At 39.8% G+C, this 20977-nt stretch overlaps 1 protein-coding gene across 1 annotated transcript; it reads right to left on the bottom strand.

The window, feature by feature from the left end:
• Window positions 1-4052: 4052 nt before the first annotated feature.
• Window positions 4053-14535, bottom strand: txn2 (thioredoxin 2). Its single transcript, XM_023273591.3, is given in 5 exon segments — window positions 4053-4876; window positions 4878-4937; window positions 6712-6835; window positions 11579-11850; window positions 14412-14535. Coding segments are annotated over 4 exon segments (603 nt in total). The 5' UTR covers window positions 14412-14535; the 3' UTR covers window positions 4053-4729.
• Window positions 14536-20977: the final 6442 nt, after the last annotated feature.

The raw sequence follows: 20977 nt of genomic DNA, 5'->3' as shown, positions 1-20977 counted from the left end.
AGGTAATGCAATAATGAGTACGGCAGAGTGGCTGCTATTTATTATGTCTTCCAAGTCCTCCATCCTCCTCCTGTCTTTAGTAATCAGTACACAGGAAGGAGTGATAAGACACATGTTGACTCACAAAACTGTGGAATGTGGAGTAAAGGGGAAGCACACAAAGTTCCCCCTTCTCTCGTCAGATGCCTCCTGCTCATTCATCAGCTGCACTGATGTGACAACATCTTTAAAGTCAATGTGATATCGCAGGCCATGTGCACGTTGCATGGGGGGAAAGATGGGAAGCGATACAAACAGCAACAGCGGCTGCTTTGTCTGCCTCGGTCCGGTATTTGTCTGGAACAGAGCGGAGACCTAACAAGGTGGAGGGCAGCATGTGTTTAAAATATAAATACTGATATGTATTTACTGTAAACACAGAAGGCTCTCGGGCTGTGCCAGGTCTGGGTGTTGTTACAGAGCTGCTCTCTGTTTCTCCCACGCTCACAAATTTCTACACACAACCATGCACCTCGTACAAATACACACGGCAAAATCATTTGGTCAGATTTCATCTCATACAAACAAGCAGCAAACATTAACAGTTCGAGGCTCTTGAGGAAGGCGGTGCAAATTGGGACAGACTTGCTGGAAGAATTCTGGCAGCTCTGCCTCTCGCTGTTTGTTCAGCAGCGGCCGCTGGCTTCCCCTGTCTTTTTTTGCCTTATATGGTCACAAGAGTGGTTGAGTTAGAGAGAGAGACAGCGGGAGTGAGGGTGGAGGTGTGGTCTATTGTTTTTTGCGGAAGAGGTGTAGGGTTACGCGCCGTTCTTGAACCTTTTGGTGGCTGTCGTCATCTATTCAGTCACCTCTGTTCCCCTGGCTGGAAGCAAAGAGGATGAGCACACTTCATGGGGGGTTGTGTGTGTGTCTGTGTGTGTGTCTGTGTGTGTGTCTGTGTGTGTGTCTGTGTATGTGTGTGTTGATTCATGAGTTTAAACCTTTGAGGCCTTGACACCAGTCACTGATTACTAACCATCGTGTCGTCCTGCGGGTCAAAATTGACCTGGTTTAAAGTTTGAAAATGTGGGGAAAAAAGTATACTGTGACAGTGAAACTCCCGATGTCCACATTTTCAACATTTTTAGGAAATTTTTGAACATTTTTTGGTGGAAAAAAAACTATTAAAAATGTTTCTTTAAGAACATTCACAAAAAAATCAACCAAAATCCAGCAAATTTTGCTGGATTTTGGTTGATTTTTTTGTGAATGTTCTTAAAGAAAATATTGAACTTTTACTGATATATATATGTAATCACTTTAGATATTTTTAGGATTTTTTGGAAGATTTGTACTCATTTTTGAAAATATTTATAAGAATTTTCTTGCCAAATTTGGGGGATTTTTTTTAAAATAAAACTTTTAAGGAATTATCAGAATTTTCTTGCTGAAGGTTTTGCAAATTTTCAGAAATTTGGGGAATTTCTTTTTGCTGAATTTTTAGAATTTTTTTCAGACAAGGAAACAATATTTTTTAGTGCCTGTAAATGAAGACAACAGGAGGGTTAAGGGGAAAAGAAACAGACAGAGGAGACAGAAATTGGCTGAAATAGTAGATCATTCACAGAGGTGTTGTCCCTGCCCCAGACATCTCAAAACTATGCAGGAATGCCTTTCATCCAGCTCACAACTATTCTTTGTACATGTGGGTCACTCGCTTTCCTCGCACCTGCTTATGTAATTCCAGTGGAATTCCCCCTCGTTTAAAAAAAAAAAAAAAAACACCTCTGCCTCTGGTTGCTACCGAGCAGCTTTCCTTGAATACATCATCTTACGATGATCTAATCCAAGCCAGGAAAAGTGCAGATGCAACATGACAAATGATTTGCCCTTAATAAGCAGTCTGAAGGCCCTCAGCATGAATCTGTCAGCTGTGGGCTCTGTAATGACATGCCAGGAAGGGAAGGCAAGCAGGGCTGGGAATGTTTTTTTGGTTATCCAGTCGTGAGAGAAGAAGGGATGATGAAATGATGACCGGAGGGGCTGTCTGACGGCAGGTGATCTCTTTTTCTGCTTCAGCCCCATCTGGCCTCTTTTAGCTACTCGAGTGTGACAGAAATGCTTTGCTGCGATAACTTCTTATTCCTTGCTGTTGGAAAGTCCATCCATCCATTATCTATACACCGCTTAATCCTCATTAGGGTCGCGGGGAGGGGGGGCTGGAACCTAACCCAGCTGATTTAGGGCAAAGCAGGGGAAACTCCATGCAGAAGGATTCGGGGAAGGTGGGGATGCGAACCGGGGATCTTCTAGCTGCAAGGCCAAAGTGCTAACCACCAAGCCACTGTGTAGCTGCTGTTGGAAAGTGACATGCAAAAAAAAAAAAAAAAAAAGGTTAATCATTTACCACATCCAGCGATAACACCAATTAATTACTTTCTGTTTGCTGATTTGTAACCATGGCAACTTTCAGACAAGCACAGGATGAAATGACCCACATTCACACTGCAGAGAGGCTGGTTTGTGACTGTGCTGAGGAGTCGAAACTGAAAAAGAGAGTTCAACGGGGCAGTTAACTGCATGCTGGAGGGTCAGAGTCCATTCGCCTCAAAGCAAATGCTGACACCAACGCTGAGGGAGGAGAGAAAGGTGGTAGTTTGGACAGGTGCGAGAATGACGGCATGTAAAGGTGAAAATTAGAGACTGTTGATTTGAGGGGGATGACAGACAGAGGGGTAATTTAGGGAACAGCAATAAGTGGAGGGTGGTGTGTAGGCGCTTCATTTACCCTGATGAGAGGGTTGTAACAACATGAGCAACACCGACATGTTCAGACAGAAGGCAGAGAGAGAATAGGGGGTATAAAGCAATGACATAATAGAACTTGAGGTCATCTGTTTGAAATGGTGAGAAAACTCAACTTAATATATTCTAACTTCCTCCACTTTAAAGGTAAATTCTGTGAGCAAAACTCAGGGCACCTTAAACTGGAATGAACTGTAGGCCTCCTGTTCCCTGTCTTTTCACTTTCTATAACAACTATATTATGAAAAAATATTAACAAGAAAAGCACTCAGAGAGCACAGTACTCCGCCCATATAATAATAATAATAATACATTTTATTTGTATGACGCTTTTCAAAATACTCAAGGACACTTTTAAAAAAAAAGCTTTCGCTTGCTGTCCTCTCAAAGTGTGACCAATCAACATTTTCCTCTCTGGATTTAACCAATCAGCATCAAGCCCCATGCAGTGGTTTTTCAGGGCCACACACCCTAGGCTAAGTACTTTTTTGTCCCTCAAAAACATCCCACAGAGAGGCTTTAGAGAGGCTGTTCTTGTGGCCAGAAAATGCACAAAGGTTAAGGCTGCCCTAAAATGACTTAAGTTTTTACACCAACCAAAACAACAGTCAACAAAAAATAATCCAGCCACAATCATTAGCCAACACTAGCATTACAAAAATAAGGTAATCAACTATAGCCAGTTATCGTCCAATCAAGTAATCAAGTAATGTTTTCTCGTCTTCCGTTCTCTTTCCTCGTGTCCATTCTGCATCAGGTGAGAATATCATACTGCAACTAAGCCGTGGACGGACTGTGTTCAACATAAATTTGTGTTGAAATTCTTCGGATTTTCAAGGCACCAACTCATTGCTTTCACTTTTCTAATGTAGTGTGGGAGGTCACGGTTAGTCTGTTTATAAAAGTTTGAAAGGGAGGGACTCACATGCACTTATATTGACGCACGCTTGGCTGGACTGGCTGCCAAAACATAGGCATTCAGAAACTCAGATTAGAACACTCAGAGAGGAGGTAAGGCACCGTTACTCCACTATATCTTTACATGAGAGTGGTTTCCTGTTTTATTGATGCTACATTTATATAAAAAAAAATCTTATTTAGCACCTTTACAGTCACAGATATTAATCTGGAGCTCATAACCACATCCTCTGAGTGCTTTCAAAACAGTTAAGGCAGGGAAGGTACATTACTTAAACATTGCATCAGTGTCATTAGGGACAATGAAGCTCCAAATCCTGTCTATTTCTCAACCACAGACAAACACAAACATCTTTTGATTCCTTTATTTCTTCACTTGGTCATGTTTCTGGTACATAGAGTTCCTCTTAGTAATAAACTAAATCAAACTCATATTTGCAATTCCCGCTTGACTTTACAGTCAGAAACCCAGAGAAACACACTCACACACAGAAAGACAGACACACACAGAAACGTGTATTTTTCATTCTCACATTATTTAGGCATAATGGTGTAAAATGACCATGTGTGGCTCCGCGATGTTAGAGAAACGCCACCCTCTTGTGGACAAAAGCAGGAACTACATGTAACACTGTCCGATACCTCATTCATTATTGTCAGGCTTTAAGTTAAATCCTCTTCCACCGCTAAAACTAAAAACTCCCATCCCTCATGTTATACAGTTAAAGCATTTATCTCCATTCTACAGACTTTTACAGTTACACACCACCTTCGCAAGTTCTAGTATGAACAGATTGACTTATTAAAGAGACTGGAGCTGCTGCAAAATGGAGTACAGCATGAATTAGAACAGTTCGTGGAGGCACACACCCATCACTGGACAAAAGAAACGAGAGGGAGAAAGAGAGACGTAAGCAGTAATGCACAGCTGAAGCAGTGTGTCTAGGGATGGGTGTGAGCATTTGACAGGTTGCCAGCTGGGATTGTGGCAAGGGTTTGTATTTTTAAGGGAGGTTGCCAAACGGGCTCAAAATGGCGGCCGAGAACTGTAGGCCGTGCCAGAATCATAGAAAAACTGCAGCAGAACGGTGGTGCATGTACGAACGGAGACAGGTGGTTTATTGTCCAATGACTTTGCTGACAAATGAGTCCAGTTCATCATCATCTTTGATCCCCACAAAATGGTCGACGACGTCACCCCCTCGCATGGCGATGACTGTCGGAACGGCAGATACCTGGAGACGGACCAAGTGAGGAGTCATTAGGCAAAACAAATATGACTTAATAAGCTGCAACAACATCAGACACTACGGCTGTAAATTATGTCCCTTTTGGAAGGTTTACCAAAGCATCAGTCACAACAACAAATAGTTTTTTACAAGTTCAGGAGATATAAACGGGGCGGTGTCTTTGAAGTGTTGTTGAAAGAGGCACTTATCTATAGTCAGTGTATTACAATTGGCACATCCCCAGTGGAGATAAGAGCACCTGCATGGAAGCTAATCAAGGAAACATATTTTAGCCACCTATAAAAGACCCAGCTAAAAAAAAATCTCAGTATCAGTTTAAATATTCACTATATTTTTCATATTCTGACAGCTTGGACACCAAGTCAGTTTCAAAACTCTGGAAATGTACTGCAGCTGTAACAGGTTGGCTTCTAGAGATTGTGATTTTTCTTGAACAACATTAGCAGGTGCAGTGGAAATGCAAAAGTCACGTGTGGCATTGAGGTTGTGATCAGGGACCAGTCAAAGACAACCAAATGTAAACAACAGAAGAGCAACGGAAACACCTCAAACTGATCTAAGCAGCTCAAAGACAGACAACCAGATCTGCACGCAGGATTCAATTCAATTCGTTACTTTGTATTTACAACATGTTGTCACAATGTTCGCACCATGAAATGTTACTGTCTGTGAACTATAGCAGCTGTATTTGTTGTAGCAATGTTACACACACAACATTCACAAAGGCTCATGTTAGCTTGTTTAGGCTACATTGTTGAAACTTATAATGGAGAGCTGGGTGCTGCTGATAACGTTAGCAGGCTACATACAGCTCTGTGTGTGTGTCTGTGTGTGTGTGTGTGTGTGTGTGTGTCTGTGTGTGTGTGTGTGTGTGTGTGTGTGTGTGTGTGTGTGTGTGTGTGTGCTTGCCATTGGCATCCTCTGTGGTTTTCCTAATGGTCTTTTCACAACATCAGCCAGAGAGGATGTTGACAAAGAGAGAACAACACACACACATAGCAACTATATCTAAAACTTTTCAGAGTCTGAGAAAATACGACAAAACCTCAAAGACCTCACAAGGATAAGTGAGTTTTAAAACACAGTGTTGTTTGTTTTAAATACATGAAGGCCACTGTTTTTTATAATGTTAATAATTTTCATATATTTACTAAGGCCACAACACACTGTGCAATTTTCAGCCATCCCAGATGAAAGATAACAATCGTGAAAAAATTCTAAGCTGCCATAAAAAGAGTTGATTGGTTTATATTTTTTAGCACAATTTTGTTTTAAAAAACTATTTTCTTAGTTAAAATCTCAATCCCAAGTTTTTCAAATAAGAGTTCACGCTGAATAAAATCCTTTCATTGAGGTCTCTATATTGTTATTGAAAACGGCAGATTTTTTTATTGGTACATACAACAAATATTCTGGTATTGTGACATATGTACGTCAGACAGCCCTTTCCTTTGGCACTAGTGCACAGCATGGGTGCATTTAAACTAAGAATACAGCAGTTTTACAGTTGAGAAAATGCAATGCCAAGGGAAAGAGCTGTCTAACTGCCGGGTAAAGCAGTGACAATATTCTACATTTGTACATAGTTTAGCTTCCCTGCGAGCTGTCAACGCTACTTTTCCAAGCTGAGGACATGCTAGCTGCCATTTACTGTACGTAATACACTGACTATAAATAAGCAACCCCACCTCAGAAAAAACAAACTACCCCTTTAACCAAATGTCAGCAGTGCCACAGAAATTCTGTAAGTAGGTCTCACCCCATATTCGATGGCCAGATCTGTGTGATCATCTATGTCGACTTTCGCCATGGCAACACGGCCTTTCTGTTTAGCAATGGCCTTCTCCAGCCTCGGCCCAAGGATCTTACAGGGACCACACCACCTAAAAAACAACACAACCAGAGTTAGTGTATTCATTTCCTAAAAGACAGCAACACTGACCATACAGTAAGTACAGGGTGTCCTTAAAGTCTGGACACAGGAAATCTCATTAACTAGAATGTTTTTGCCTCCACAGATTAAATATGGCTTTGTCAAAAGAAGAAAGAGTTGAACTGGTATTTCTCAGTGGATGTGAAGGATGGACATATGGAAAGATAGCAGATGAATTTGATGAGATTTCCTGTTTTCAGACTTTAGGGACACTCTGTAGAACTCTACTGAATATTTTAACATGGAGCCAATCAGTTCAAATACATTCCATTAATCTTTCAACTTCAAATCATCATTGACCATTAATATTTCCTGAACAATAAAAGGATTTATAATAACTGTGATTTTATGTTGTTTTGTTGGACTTTGTTTGATAAAAGATAATGAACAATCTAAACAATAAAACTCACCAACACAGTAAAGCCCTACTGATATTAATAATATGAACAGTGACTTACTCAGCTCACTGGGATAGTAAGTTGTAACAAAGAGCTTACATGCACTAAACCAGCTTTTCATTCAGTTAATTAACCTTTTTCAAAGCAGACACTTTGGCTTGTGATATGAGGAAAGGCAAAGAATTAATATCACTGAAAATGGCCTCATTCCTGAAAGGGGAATGTGTTTCAGGGAACTGCTGCACTTCATGCTGACTCATTTTTATGGCCTACTGGGAAGCTTGAAGGAAACAAGCCATCACAAATGAAATGTTTCACCTGTGTTTTTCTGGCACTGAAAAGTCAAAACGTCTGTGCATCTTGGAAAAGGCGAGGAGCAATGAGAGACTAGAGGCAGTTTTTTTTTAAATAAAGGTGACATCTCTCCAGTCACTGATCTACTGGGACAGTAAAGGCCAACAGGCCTCTGTGAAAACTGGAATAATAGGACTACATCATTGCAAAACTCTCAGTATAACATTCATGACAACTGTGAATCAACTGTTATTCATTTTTGTTAAATATATAAAAGCTATAAAGATGTGTGTCTAATTATAATCGTAAAAAACACACATTTCTGTTGCTTTCTTATTTTCTAAGTTTTTATTTCAAGTGCATCTGTGGCTCTTTCAGGAAAAATGTGGTTCAATCTATTTTTGTATGTGGCTATGTGGTCATTGTGAGCCATAAAGAAGACAATCTTACTGTACCTGAGGTGTTAGATACTGTTCTTTAAACTGCTACTTAATTTCTACACATATTGGCACAGTTGTATAGAGTAGAGCTGCAACTCCTAATTTCACTGATAATTAATTTGTCACTTATTTTCCTAATTAGTCCAGCCGGTGATTTTGTCTTTAAAATGCCAGAAAATGTTGATCACTTTTCTCCAAAGCCCATAATAATCATATTTCTTTGTAGAAGTTAATTTTATTGTCTTAAGTTGGAAAGAAACCAGAAAATTTTCCAATTAAAAAGCTGGAATCAGAATTTAAATTTTTCATAAACAGCTACTCAAACCAATTAATTCATAAACACAATTGTCTGTGATTATTTGAGATATACGAACAAATCAATCAAATGTTGTAGCTCTAGAATGATGTCCCCAATGCATTTTTTCTGGTAATACATTCTGTGTTAAATCTTAGGTATGCTCTCACAATAATCTTCCTTCCTTGGGGTCACCCAGACAATTCCATGTGTTCCATGAAAACTCACACTTTTATCCATGTGTTAACATAACTGCACAAGGGTTTTCTAATCATCAATGATCCTTTCAACACCATTAGCTAACACAATGTAGCATTAGAACACAGGAGTGATGGTTGCTGGAAATGTTCCTCTGTACCTCTATGGAGATATTCCATTAAAAATCAGCTGTTTCCAGCTACAATAGTCATTTACCACATTAACTATGTCTACACTGTACTTATGATTAATTTAATGTTATCTTCATTAACAAAACCTGCTTTTCTTTCAAAAATAAGGACATGTCTAAGTGACCTCAAACTTTTGAACGGTAGTGTATGATGAGATAAATGTCACTGTGATTGTGGCTGTATTCAATACTGTGATTTTGTTGTTACAATTCTCAATGTGACACATAAAGTTAATGGGTGTAACCACACAGCACAGCACAGCCAGAGTGTTTACAGTCAGCAGCTGTACATTTTGGCAGCCTGGCCTTTTAAAACGAGTAATAAGTGCATCATGTGAAGGGTCACACCATCTCTCCTTCCTTCAGTAGCTACAGAGTGTTTCCCTGACTGCATTATGCCTGGAACAACACTAACTGCTCCTATTGATAATGGGCGATGCACAATTATTGCAAGGGAATGCAAAAATAGGCCAGAAAATTAGCCTACTATGACTTAAAAGGGCTTTGGAAGGTGTGTCGTATGTATGGTGTGTCTGCAGAGTAAATGTCGAACTAAATCCCTCCTTAGGCAAATACAGTATTAGCGTCTGAATGGGACATGTGTTGTATGAAATAGACCTACTGGGTTACAAAAACAGCTGCACAACAATGGAGAAAAACTGGATTTAAATATATTTGGAAAGAATTAATTATTCTAAAATGACTGGGGTGATTTTGTGAGAGTATGACTCCATTAAAGAATAAAAATAAAAAATTCAATACCCAGCAACATCTTCAATTCTAACACAGACAAAGGCATCCAATTTTTATTGTTTTATTTTTGTAATGCACTGCACTCAACATTCAGAACTTTGTGGTGCTGATTTAATTACAAATTAGTTGTGTTGCTTCGTATAGTGGTAAAACTTTATGACACTACCAAAAAAAAGTACCTGTTTTTGGTTAAACATCATCTTTTCTGTAGCTAAAATATCTTCATACAACTGCCTAGGGCTGCATGATTAGGGGCAAAAATAAATTTTTATGTTTAGCATTCCATTAATTTTGCAGCTATGACTTTGTGTTTCTTTTTCTTTTTAAACAACCAAATCTCCCTTCATTGTTTCTCTCCTGTTCCTCACTCATTGTGCTGCACACATATGGAGTCTGTAAGTCAACAAACTCCTGCATCTTGTAATTAAAGAAAAATAAACTCTATTTTTCCAGAAACTCTAAAATCTTTAAATTACGATCCATCAGACAGGCTTGTTTTTGTGGATTCCTTGTGGAGTATAAAAGCTGCGCCAATTTTCCTTGTGTATCGAGCAACAAAAAAAGTTGTAACGTGATGTGTTTGCATTAAGTTGCCTTTCTACTTTCACGTTTCTTGAGATGCAACTATAATGCACATTGCAATAGTCGATGCTGAAACAGTACATCATGCAGTCCTTGTTAAAATGCATCACAAATACATTCCAAATGTCAAATAGTCTAAAAGCTTTCAGTATGAAGCTGTCCCCTATGGGACACAGTATTTACAGTATCCAGCAGCTGTCTTTTAGAAGCTGTTGTGTAACCCGACATGACAGTCCCATGGTAAGTTGTGTAAGTAAATGTATTTTTACCAGGAATGTACACTGTAGGTAACACTTCCAGTCATTTAAAGGAACCGGGGTAACTGGAGAACAAGGTCGTTTCCAAGGTCAGGACACACAATCTCAAAACAACAGTTGCTTATCAGCACTGATGTGGATATTTTGACTGAAGTCTGTTTGGCTAGCTTCAATATTATTATTTTTGTGGTACAAAACTATATCTATACATGAGTCTGGAGCCTTGTTGATGCCAAAGTGTAAAAGTGTGACCTGTCCAGGGCGTCCCCTGCCTTCACCCTAATGCTACGTGTCCACTAGATGCGTTTTTCCTGCATGTAAACTCGCCACAGAAAAGCGTTACTTTTAAACCGACAACTAAATAAGGAAAGTATGGTTTTACCTTGCTGACATGTTTCAACTACGTCTGCAGTCTTCCTCAGAGCGTCATGTGATGTGTCATGACGTGTCCTTTTTATCAGGTGACCGATCTGACAGATCTGACTTTTTTTCCAGTTTTTCCAATCAGCAGAATATCAAGACACATTCTTAGTAGTTGGATAAAGAAATTCTTTATTTAGTTGTCGGTTTAAAAGTAACGCTATTCTATAGTAAGAAACGACAAAATGAACATAATCCAACTGTAAACGTGCCGCATCTGAAAATTGTCCGCTTAGTAGACGTGTACTTGAGGCCAGTAGCTGGTGTTCAACTCCTGCCGACCTTCTTCTCCAACTATCCTGCTTGTCCCTGATCGGACAAACGCATCGACTCCGGAGCTGTCTGCTCCTGGATTTCAAGCCGGACCAACATGGCGGCTCGGTCGCAAACTTTCTCTATTATGAAAACACTTCAACAAAAAGTATCTCTGAAAGCATTTGAGGCGAGAAATAAGCTGTGCAGCAGCTGAATCTGTCCTCGTTTTAGTTCACTGACGGCTAGTTTAGATGTTTGACGAAAGTTTCATGATGCGTTGGACCTCATCACTCTGCATCAAATTTGCATGAAGTAAAAGTCGAGTCTACTTTATGCAAATGAGCTGCGACCCACTCCTGGGGAGACGCACCGGATTAAAGCTCGAAACGCACCGCAATCAGACCAGCACGCAGTGTGGTGCATTTCACATAGACAATGAATGGGATGCAGGACATTGCTGGATCTAGTGGGCACGTACCTTGAGTCAGCTGGGATAGACTCCACCCCCTGCGACCCAAATGAGGATTAAGTGGTGTATAGATGATGGATGGATGGATTTAACTGAACTAGTGAATACCTCCATACAGTCAGTCCTTTCGTGAAGTACTCACTGTGCATGGAAGTCGACTAGCACGGGCAGTTCACTGTTGATGACCCTCTCTGTGAAGTCCTCGTTGTCCTGAACATTGAAGGACACTTCCCGGCGGGAGGTGAGAGGAAGAGTGTGAGGCAGAGTGCGTGAGGGGGAGAGGAAGGAGACCCGGGTTTTGGCAGACTGCAGGGAGGTGGAAAAAGAAGAGGAGGCGGCGGTGGATGTCGAGAGGCAGCGGATATCCTTCACAGAGAGCGTCCACATTCGACGTACCAGCAGCCTGTGAGCCATCTGTGCAAAACACACAAAAGTACAGAGAATAAATGATGATTAATTTAATTCATTGTGATTTCAGGCCTGTTTGACACGAGTTGAAGCCAAAGCAGAAACAGGGGAGGATGCTTATGTAAGGACAGCATATTCACGGCCGTCCGTCCTCTACAGGCAGGAGTGGGAGTGTTTTCCTCGAAGATTTCTGAGCGATTTAACTGAAGCACAATCAAGGTTGAACTAGATTCTGCCATAAGTTAAAGGTCAAGGTATCCACAAGCATAGAAACCACTAAAGTATCTATGAAAAACTGCAACAGAGCTGATAACAGGAGATATGGTTTAATAATTATGACAGCTATAACCGCAATGTTTGCTAAAAATACACATATTTAATTTTAAATACATCAACTGTTGTGCTGATGCTGTAATATTTACAACAGGTCACACAAACTTTATTTTATGTGGTCTTTTCATGTAAATTTTCATGTAAAACTAACATTTATTAAAATGGTTAAAATTTTAAAACAAAATATGGAATGAAGCACGTTTTTTTAACCATAAAATCAACAGTATCAAGATATTTATTTACCGTAAATGAAGAAAATGTTTTACCGTGATTGTATGGTGGTGTTCTGGCAACAACAGCTGCTTAAATTTTACCATAAAAATTACAAAAAAAAAAGAATTTACAGCGTAGATTTTAAAGTCCTGCCTATAAGTCAGTGAATGGCTTAAGTCCAGAATACTTTAATGACATGTTAATGAAATATAAACCTGAAATCTCCATACTCAGGTCAGATAGTCGAGCCCAGATTCAAACCAAGCATGGTGAAGCAGCGTTTAGCCATTATGCTGCACACAAATGGAACAAGCTACCAAAGGAACTGAGGTCCGCACCAAACGATCATATTTACAAATCCAGGTTAAAAATTTTTCTTTTTTAAAATCCAGGTTAAAAACTTTCCTTTATTCATGTGCTCATGGGTGAGCTCTTCGAAAATCACTGAAATTTTGATCTTTTATCTGCACTGCAAATTTTTCTATTTGCTGCATTCATATTTTGTGGTTGTTTTTTGTTGTTTTTATTGTATTAATCAATTTTTATCTGATTTTAAACTGCATATTTTAACTCGGGGCTTTTATTTGTTTGTTGGTTTCTATGTAAAGCACACTGAGTGACTTCTGTGTACAAAATGATTCAAGATTCAAGAACTTTATGGTCACACAGCAGAAACACAGTGGCTACCCTGAGTGATGACGTTCCCTTCACACAACTGAAATAACATAACAAATAATAATAATAACAATAATAATAAATAAAACAAAAATAAGATAAGAAAATAGTTACATGTGGAAATGTTGGCAATATTGCAGTACTGTCATATATAAACAGGCAAGGGATATGTGCAAAATATTGCTATTTATAAGATATTACAAATAAAAAATGCTTTGCCTTGATGTTTTATAGCCATCTGAATCAGAAAGGATTTATTGCCAAGTAGTTTTTCAAGGAATTTGACTTTATGTTTTAGTGCAAATACCATCAACAGTAACATAAAGACTAAATATGTTGTATGTATTAACCCTCCTGTTGTCCTCATTTATGGGCACCAAAAATATTGCTTTCTTGTCGGGAAAAAATCCCAAAATTCAGCAAAAATATTCCCCCAATTTCAGAAAATTTGCAAAACCTTCAGGAAGAAAATTCCAATAATTCCTTAAAAGTTTCCCTGAGAAGTTTTTTTTTTTAAAATCCCCCAAATGTGGCAAGAAAATTCTTGTAAATATTTTCAAAAAAATTTGTAACAATATTCCAAACAAAATCCTAAAAATATCTAAAGTGATTACATATATATCAGTAAAACTTCTAATATTTTCTTTAAGAAAGTTCACAAAAAAAAAATCAACCAAAATCCAGCGAAATTCCCTGGATTTTGGTAGATTTTCTTGTGAATTTTCTTAGGAAATATTTTTAACATTTCTTTTTTCCACCAAAAAATCTTCAAAGATTTCCCAAAAATGTTGAAAGTGTGGACATCAGAAGTTCCACTGTGAATTTTTTTTTTTTCACATTTTCAAATTTTAAAACAGGTCAATTTTGACTCACATGAGGGTGAAGTGTCACACATATAAAAAGTGAAATAAAATCAGGAATACTTTTAAGATAAGCTAATGTAATGCTAACTTGGTAAATCTTATTTCAGTGAGAGGAGTTGAACAGACACGTTATTCTGCTGTTATAAAACACTCCAGCTGAATCAACTATTTAGCGCTGACACCGTAAACATTCCTCCGTTTTTTCTTTTCCCCACTAACTTCATCTCCGGTGTTTTCTCAGCCCGTTTATCCGCTGTTTGCTGCTCGTAAACCGGCAGCTCGCCTTCTCCATTAATCTACGTTACGTATGACTTTGCCCTCTTCGTCCTCCTCCTCCTCCTCCTCTTCCTCCTAACGTTCGCCCGCCGCCTCCTCCTCTCGGTGTTAAAACACGAATAAACTATCCGGACACTTTCCTAAAACGTTTTCTCCTCCTCACAGGCTCGGTTAATGAAGAAACCGTTGAGTATTTTCGATTCTTACCTTGCTTGTTCGTTCAGCTTTGATCTTGGCCTCTCGGACCAAAGAAGTGCTTCCTGGTGGAGCCGCAGAGGAAAAAGGACCGAACAGCTTTTTATGGCCGCTTCAGGCCGCAGCGCCCCCAACCGGTCAGAGTAGGAACTGCAGGCCAATTCACCAGAGGCGTCAGATAAGCATAGGAAGATGACTGACATTAAGATAAGTCCTTTATTTCTCCCCACGCCAGGGGAAATTTACATTGTTACAGCAGCTTATGTAGCAATATACTTAGTAATAGAAATAAAATAATAATAGAAGAGTAGTAATAATATTTACAATATATACAGGGGTGAGAGATGAGGATGAAATAGTACAGTATTGACACTGTAAGACAATGAAACTGACTCAAGCAATGTATATGTACAGTTTGCATTTACTTTATTCTCTTATCCCATCAAAATTTAGATCAGGGGTGTCAAACTCATTTTAGTTCAGGGGCCACATTCAGCCCAATTTGATCTCAAGTGGGCTAGACCAGGAAAATCATGGCATAATAACCTATAAAGAACCACAACTTCAACTTTTTCCTTTGTTTTAGTGCAAAAAAGTACATTCTGAAAATGTTCACATTCAAGGAATTATCTTTTGACAAAAAATTATGAACAACCTGAAAGTGCAAGTAATTTGTGTATATATTCTTACATTTTGTGTTGCTCGTGGAGCCGATTATTGATATGGTTACTGATTTAAAACCTCCAAACTCATCTCTATGTATCATAGTTATGTATGTACTGATACCAAATTCCTCCAGCATATTTACCTTTCAGTTGGAAGACTTAAAGACTGATAACATAGTAAGTGAACATATGAAACAATGCAAAAGCAAAATGAGTTTTTAAGTAGACTCCAAAAACCACTGTATAGACATGCAGACATGGTAAAAAAAAAATAAACAAACAAAAAACCCAACTATTTGATAATCATCAAAGAACATTTTTAGTGGGTTTATGGTGAAAGTTATTAAGGGTAATGAATAAATATTTAAAATAAGTCAAATAATGGATGAAGATGTTTGCTTTCACACAGTCTGATGCTCCAGCTGGTAATGTAGATCAAATGCAAAATTGTGTAAACAGTTATCAGCTCAAGTGCATGAAAAAATATGATCAGAAATACCATCCATTAGGTACATCCAATATTGGCATTTTTGCCAACAACTGATATGCCGATATTGTCCAGCTCTCAATTTCTGATTCCGATATCAACCAATATTGATAGATGTGGGCTATTTAACTAATTTTAGGTAACATCACATATCTCCTGTCATGGAATTAACACATCATGTCTAATTTTACTGTGATGCCTCACTGGATACGTTCTCAAATGCAACAAGTCCTTCAAATGTAAAATATTTTGTCTGCGCAAAATAAGAAAACTACTTCAATTGAAGTTATGGAAAAAATGCCTTTTTTTATTGTCTCAAACAACAGTTGACACTCTGCCTCTCTTCCTCCCTCTATGAGTCTGGTAAATGCCAGTGAAATCCAGGCATTATTTTAGCGGTTTTCATGATAGGCAAAAAAAGCGACAACAATATTGAACGATATTACATTTTTATGCCAATATTGGGCCTATAATATTGAACATACCTGCCATCCATCCATTATCTATACACCGTTTAATCCTCATTAGGGTCGTGAGGAGCTGACTTAGGGTGAAGACAGGGGACACCCAGGACAGGTCACCAGTCTATCACAGGGCTACACATACAAACAATCACACTCACATTCACACCTACAGACAATTTAGAATCACCAATTAACCTTGGCATGTTTTTGGACTAGGAGAGGAAACCGGAGTACTCATGCATGTACAGGGAGAACACACAAACTCCATGCAGAAAGATAGCAAGAAGGCCGAGACGCAAAGCAGGAATATCAGAAATACCTGTTAATATAATTGTTAGTGTTGCATTAAACCAAATGAACACATAAGGAGTTGTGCTGATGAGGAGACGGGCTGCAGGAGAGATGCTGGGAAACACTGTTCTAATAGTGTTCATGGTATTACATCCAATTTTTTTCTTGACCATTATTATTATGTTGTGTAAATTACTTCAGATCGAACAGCTTGGAGAAAAATCTTTATTTCAGGCTCTTGGTTTGTTCGAACCTGTCTTTTCCACACAGTGTCCTCCTGTGTCCAGCAGAGGGCGCTGTCCGGGGAGCAGCAGACTGGGGGTGAGGCGGGTGAGGAGGTGGGCTGTTTATTAGACTGTGGCCGTTGGGGCCTGAACAGAGCGCTGCTGTGTCCCTGCTGAGGTGGGATCTGTGTGTCAGGACCAGAACACATGAGCCTCAGTCCTCCTTACCGCTCGCCTCACATACCCCTCCTGCACATGTTTACTCTCAAACGCAGCCCAAACTGTTTGTGAGTGAGGCTCTTTTTCGCCCCCCAAGCCCTCTTTCCGCCAAATAAACATTGCACCGGAAATTGCAGGGATATCTGGGATTTTTGAGGGGTCCCGGTGGAAAGGAGGAGAGGGCTTCGAACAAGGCAGCTCTCTGTGACACCTCGGAGGTGAGGGGAGGGCGAAGACGCACGAACCAGAGGTGGAGGGGGAGATCCAGAGGGGGAGGGCGCGGCCTGCCCTGGGTGGTTGCTGGGCACCATCACCAGATGCACATCCACACACGACCAGGTACAGGTGACCCAGTTTCCTTTGACCCCGTCAGGAACGCCTCGGGTGCTATAAGGCTGACCTCGCCCGTCACCGGAGGAGGCGACCCGGGCTAAAGGTCGGGGGGGAGTGATGCCGTGTGACGCAGAGGGCACCTCGCTGTGTGCCTGGCAACTGATAACAACTTCTCAGGATGGGTGTAACTGGCTGCACCTGATGGCTCGCCTCTGGTGCCGGCTGTTTATTCACACTCCTGTCCCAGCTGCACAGGCCTGCAATGTGGGAATACAACGGCCATTGACGAGGCTGAGGTTTCATAACAGCCCCAGACAAAGCACACATGAATGAGAGGGTGTGTGCCCCTCTGCGTACACACAACGCTCCCTCCTGCCTTTGTGAGCTCCGTCCCAGCAAACCCTAACGTCTTCCTTCGATAATCACAGCCTGGTGGAAAAGCACATGGCGTGAAGCCCGTCGGTGAACAGATTACACTTGATGACCTTGTGTTTATTCCAATTAGTGTGAATCTGTATCCTGAGTTATTTCTCTCCTTAAACTCGGCTGCCGTCATGTTTTTAACCCTCATGTTGTCCTCATTTACGGGCACCAAAACATATTGTTTCCTTGTCTGACAATAATCCAAAAATTCAGCAAAACAATTCCCCAAATTTCAGAAAATTTGCAAAACCTTCAGGAAGAAAATTCCAATAATTCCTTAAAAGTTTCCCTGAAAAGTTTTATTTTAAATCTTGCTAAACTTGGCAAGAAAATTCTTGTAAATATTTTCAAAAAATGAGTAAAAATCTTCCAAAAATCCTAAAAATATGTAAAGTGATTAAATATATATCAGTAAAACGTCTAATATTTTCTTTAAGAACATTGACATAAAAATCAACCAAAATCCAGCAAATTTCGCTGGATTTTGGTTGATTTTTATGTCAATGTTCTTAAGAAACATTTTTAACATTTCTTTTTTCCACCAAAAAATGTTCAAAGATTTCCCAAAAATGTTAAAAATGTCGACATCAGAAGTTTCACTGTGAAAATATATATTTTTTTCCACATTTTTAAACTGGGTCAATTTTGACCCACAGGACGACACGAGGGTTAAATGCTTCTCTCTTTCTGTCTCACCGCTGGCCTGTAATTGAAATATTCTGTCTTGATTATAGCCAATTAGACCCGATGCAATATATACCGTATATATAGCCTGCATATAGATGGGAATTGTAGAAATAGAAGTTCAAATGAATGGTTTCTCGATTTTTATTGAAGGTTTGAGGGCGCGAACTTCTCAAAACAGAGCGGCACACTCGCTAGAAGACGGATTTGCAGCCTCGCATCCTGGTGAGAGCACAGCTTTGAGAGCATGAAATATGGCAGATGTTGACAGGGGTGTGTTTAGAGGGATGCATGTACAAGGATGTGCACAAGTGTATGGAATAAAACACCTGACAACAGCATGAAGTGTGTGTATAACCTCCCTGTCTCCATTTCCCAGCTCTGCTCTTATACCAATCTATGTTTCAGTGTTTGGGAAGTCAACAGTGGAGTTCCTGTTTAAAAATTTAGTTTAAAAATAACTTTGCGACTTAAATTCCTTGCCCCCCTCCTCTCATCCTTTCTTACTGGCCCTCTCCAAACTCCTCTCATTGCTTGTTTTTCTTTCCCCCTTTTCCTCTGTTTCGGAACAGCCTGTACACTCTTTTTTTTCTCAGCCATCCTGTATCTGTACATGCTGGGTACACATCCACTACCGTTCAAAAGTTTGGGGTCACCCAGGCAATGTCATGTTTTCAATGAAAACTCACACTTTTATCCATGTGCTAACATAACTGCACAAGGGTTTTCTAATCATCAATGATCCTTTCACCACCATTAGCTAACACAATGTAGCATTAGAACACAGGAGTCATGGTTGCTGGAAATGTTCCTCTGTACCCCTATGGAGATATTCCATTAAAAATGTCCAGCTAGAATAGTCAGTTACCACATTAACAATGTCTAGAACAGGGGTGTCAAACATGCGGCCCACGGGCCAAAACCGGCCCTCCAGAGGGTCCAATCCGGCCTGTGGGACGACTTTGTAAAGTGTAAAAATTACAGAGAAGACATTAACTGCAAATTGTACATTTGTAAAACTGTAAATTTAGAATAATTTCTAAACCATGACAAGTTGTTTGGATCATAAAATAAAATACTAGATTGCTCATTGTTCTTTTGTCATTTTGTGTCTCATTTTTGTAATATTTTGTCTTGTTTTTGTTGTTTTTGTCATCTGTCTCACCATTTTTGTTTCCTTTCTATCTCGCTTGTGTTTTTTATCTTATTTTTGTTATTTTGTGTTTTGCTTTATTAGTTGTTTTGTGCATCATTTGTGTCGTTTTGTGTTTTTTTGCCTCAGTCATTTCCTCCTGAAGAAAAGACTGGCCAGACTCCAAGGCTTTCTGAGTTATTTAATATAAAGTAGTGTGTGAGTCAAGTGTGGATTTATGGCATGTCAACAGGTTTACTACAATATCTTTAGAAATAACTTTAAATTTCAATTTTACTCAATTGTATATATAATATTTAGAAGAATCTTTCTGTAAAAATGCCATGTGGTGTTTGGTTTTTGGCGGCAATGTTGATTTTAGGCCTGAAAACAGCAAAAATGTCAACTATGACACAAAAAGTCCCACAATTATATATTGACTCAAGAGATGACAGCATAATAACATGTTTAGTTCTTGGATTTCCTCAAGTTACACAATAAAGAGTAGACCCCTGAAATAAGCAGCAATAAATGTATATTTTATGTGTATATATATGTGTGTTCTTCACAGCAGGTGTGTCAGGAGCTCTGCTGAACAAACACTCCACACCTGTCCTCCTCCTCCTCCTCTTTTCCACTCACGTCCCTCCATCCATAAACACACATTTTCTGACAAACAGCTCTCCTTACGGTAAAACCACCTCTTCCCTGCTTGTTGTGCTCCATGCTGCGTTGAATAAGACGTGAAAAGTGAGCTGCTTTTGTTCCACTGACCTCACACTACCCCTTCTATCTAACTTTCTTTTTCTCTCTCTAATATTTCCCTGGCTGCGTCCGTGTGCCTTATACCTCCCTCCTCTCTGTCTATTTCCACTGACTTGTTTTCGAAGGTTTGATCTGTTTCTCACCTGCCACGGCTCGCCTTCTCTTTTTCCCCCGTCACCCACTCCCTCTCCAAGCTCTTTAATAGCAGCAACGAGGAGGTTTTCCAGTGAACTCTTAAAACAGACTTGTGTCACTTTAACCATTATGAGGTTGTTGTCAGCTCAGAATGAAAAGGTCGCGGAGGAGGGCAAGTTCCCGGAGGCAGTGTCTGGTATCCCCCAGAGCTCATGAATGGCTCCTCTTTGGCGTGTGTTGGAAACTCTGCATGTTTGCGCATTACGTCTTGTTAGGCTGGACAGGCAAAGTGGAAAAGGACGAATTCTTTGATGAGTCAATGGAAGTTTCATATAAAAAAAAGAAAAACTTATTCTGTGTCTGTTGCGAGGGTGGGTGCGCACACAGACACACACACAACACAAAATCCTGTGTTTTTTCTCATTTAATTTTCTGTCGCCGTGCTGGGCTTGTTTACACGGGTCTGTTACATCACCTCCGTGCACTGACAGAGAGAGATGGATTGTGTGGGAAGAGGATGGAGGTTTGGTGAATACATAATTTTGCTCTCTGTGTAGGCCTCTGTGTGTGCGAGGACACTCTGTATATATGTACCGTAGCGTGTCTGTTTTTTTCTGCGCTTGTGGACTGAGTGTTGATATGCAAATCTAAGTAAGGAGGGTGTAGGCAGTGGAAGCTGAGTACATTCAAGTACTGGACGTGTGTTAAGCCTAGTGTGGGTCAAAATTGACCTGATTTAAAGTTTGAAAATGTGGA

This window comes from Amphiprion ocellaris, chromosome 19, assembly GCF_022539595.1.
Source record: "Amphiprion ocellaris isolate individual 3 ecotype Okinawa chromosome 19, ASM2253959v1, whole genome shotgun sequence".
NCBI classification, from domain to species: Eukaryota; Metazoa; Chordata; class Actinopteri; family Pomacentridae; genus Amphiprion; species Amphiprion ocellaris.
This window is presented reverse-complemented; position numbering and strand designations above follow the sequence as displayed.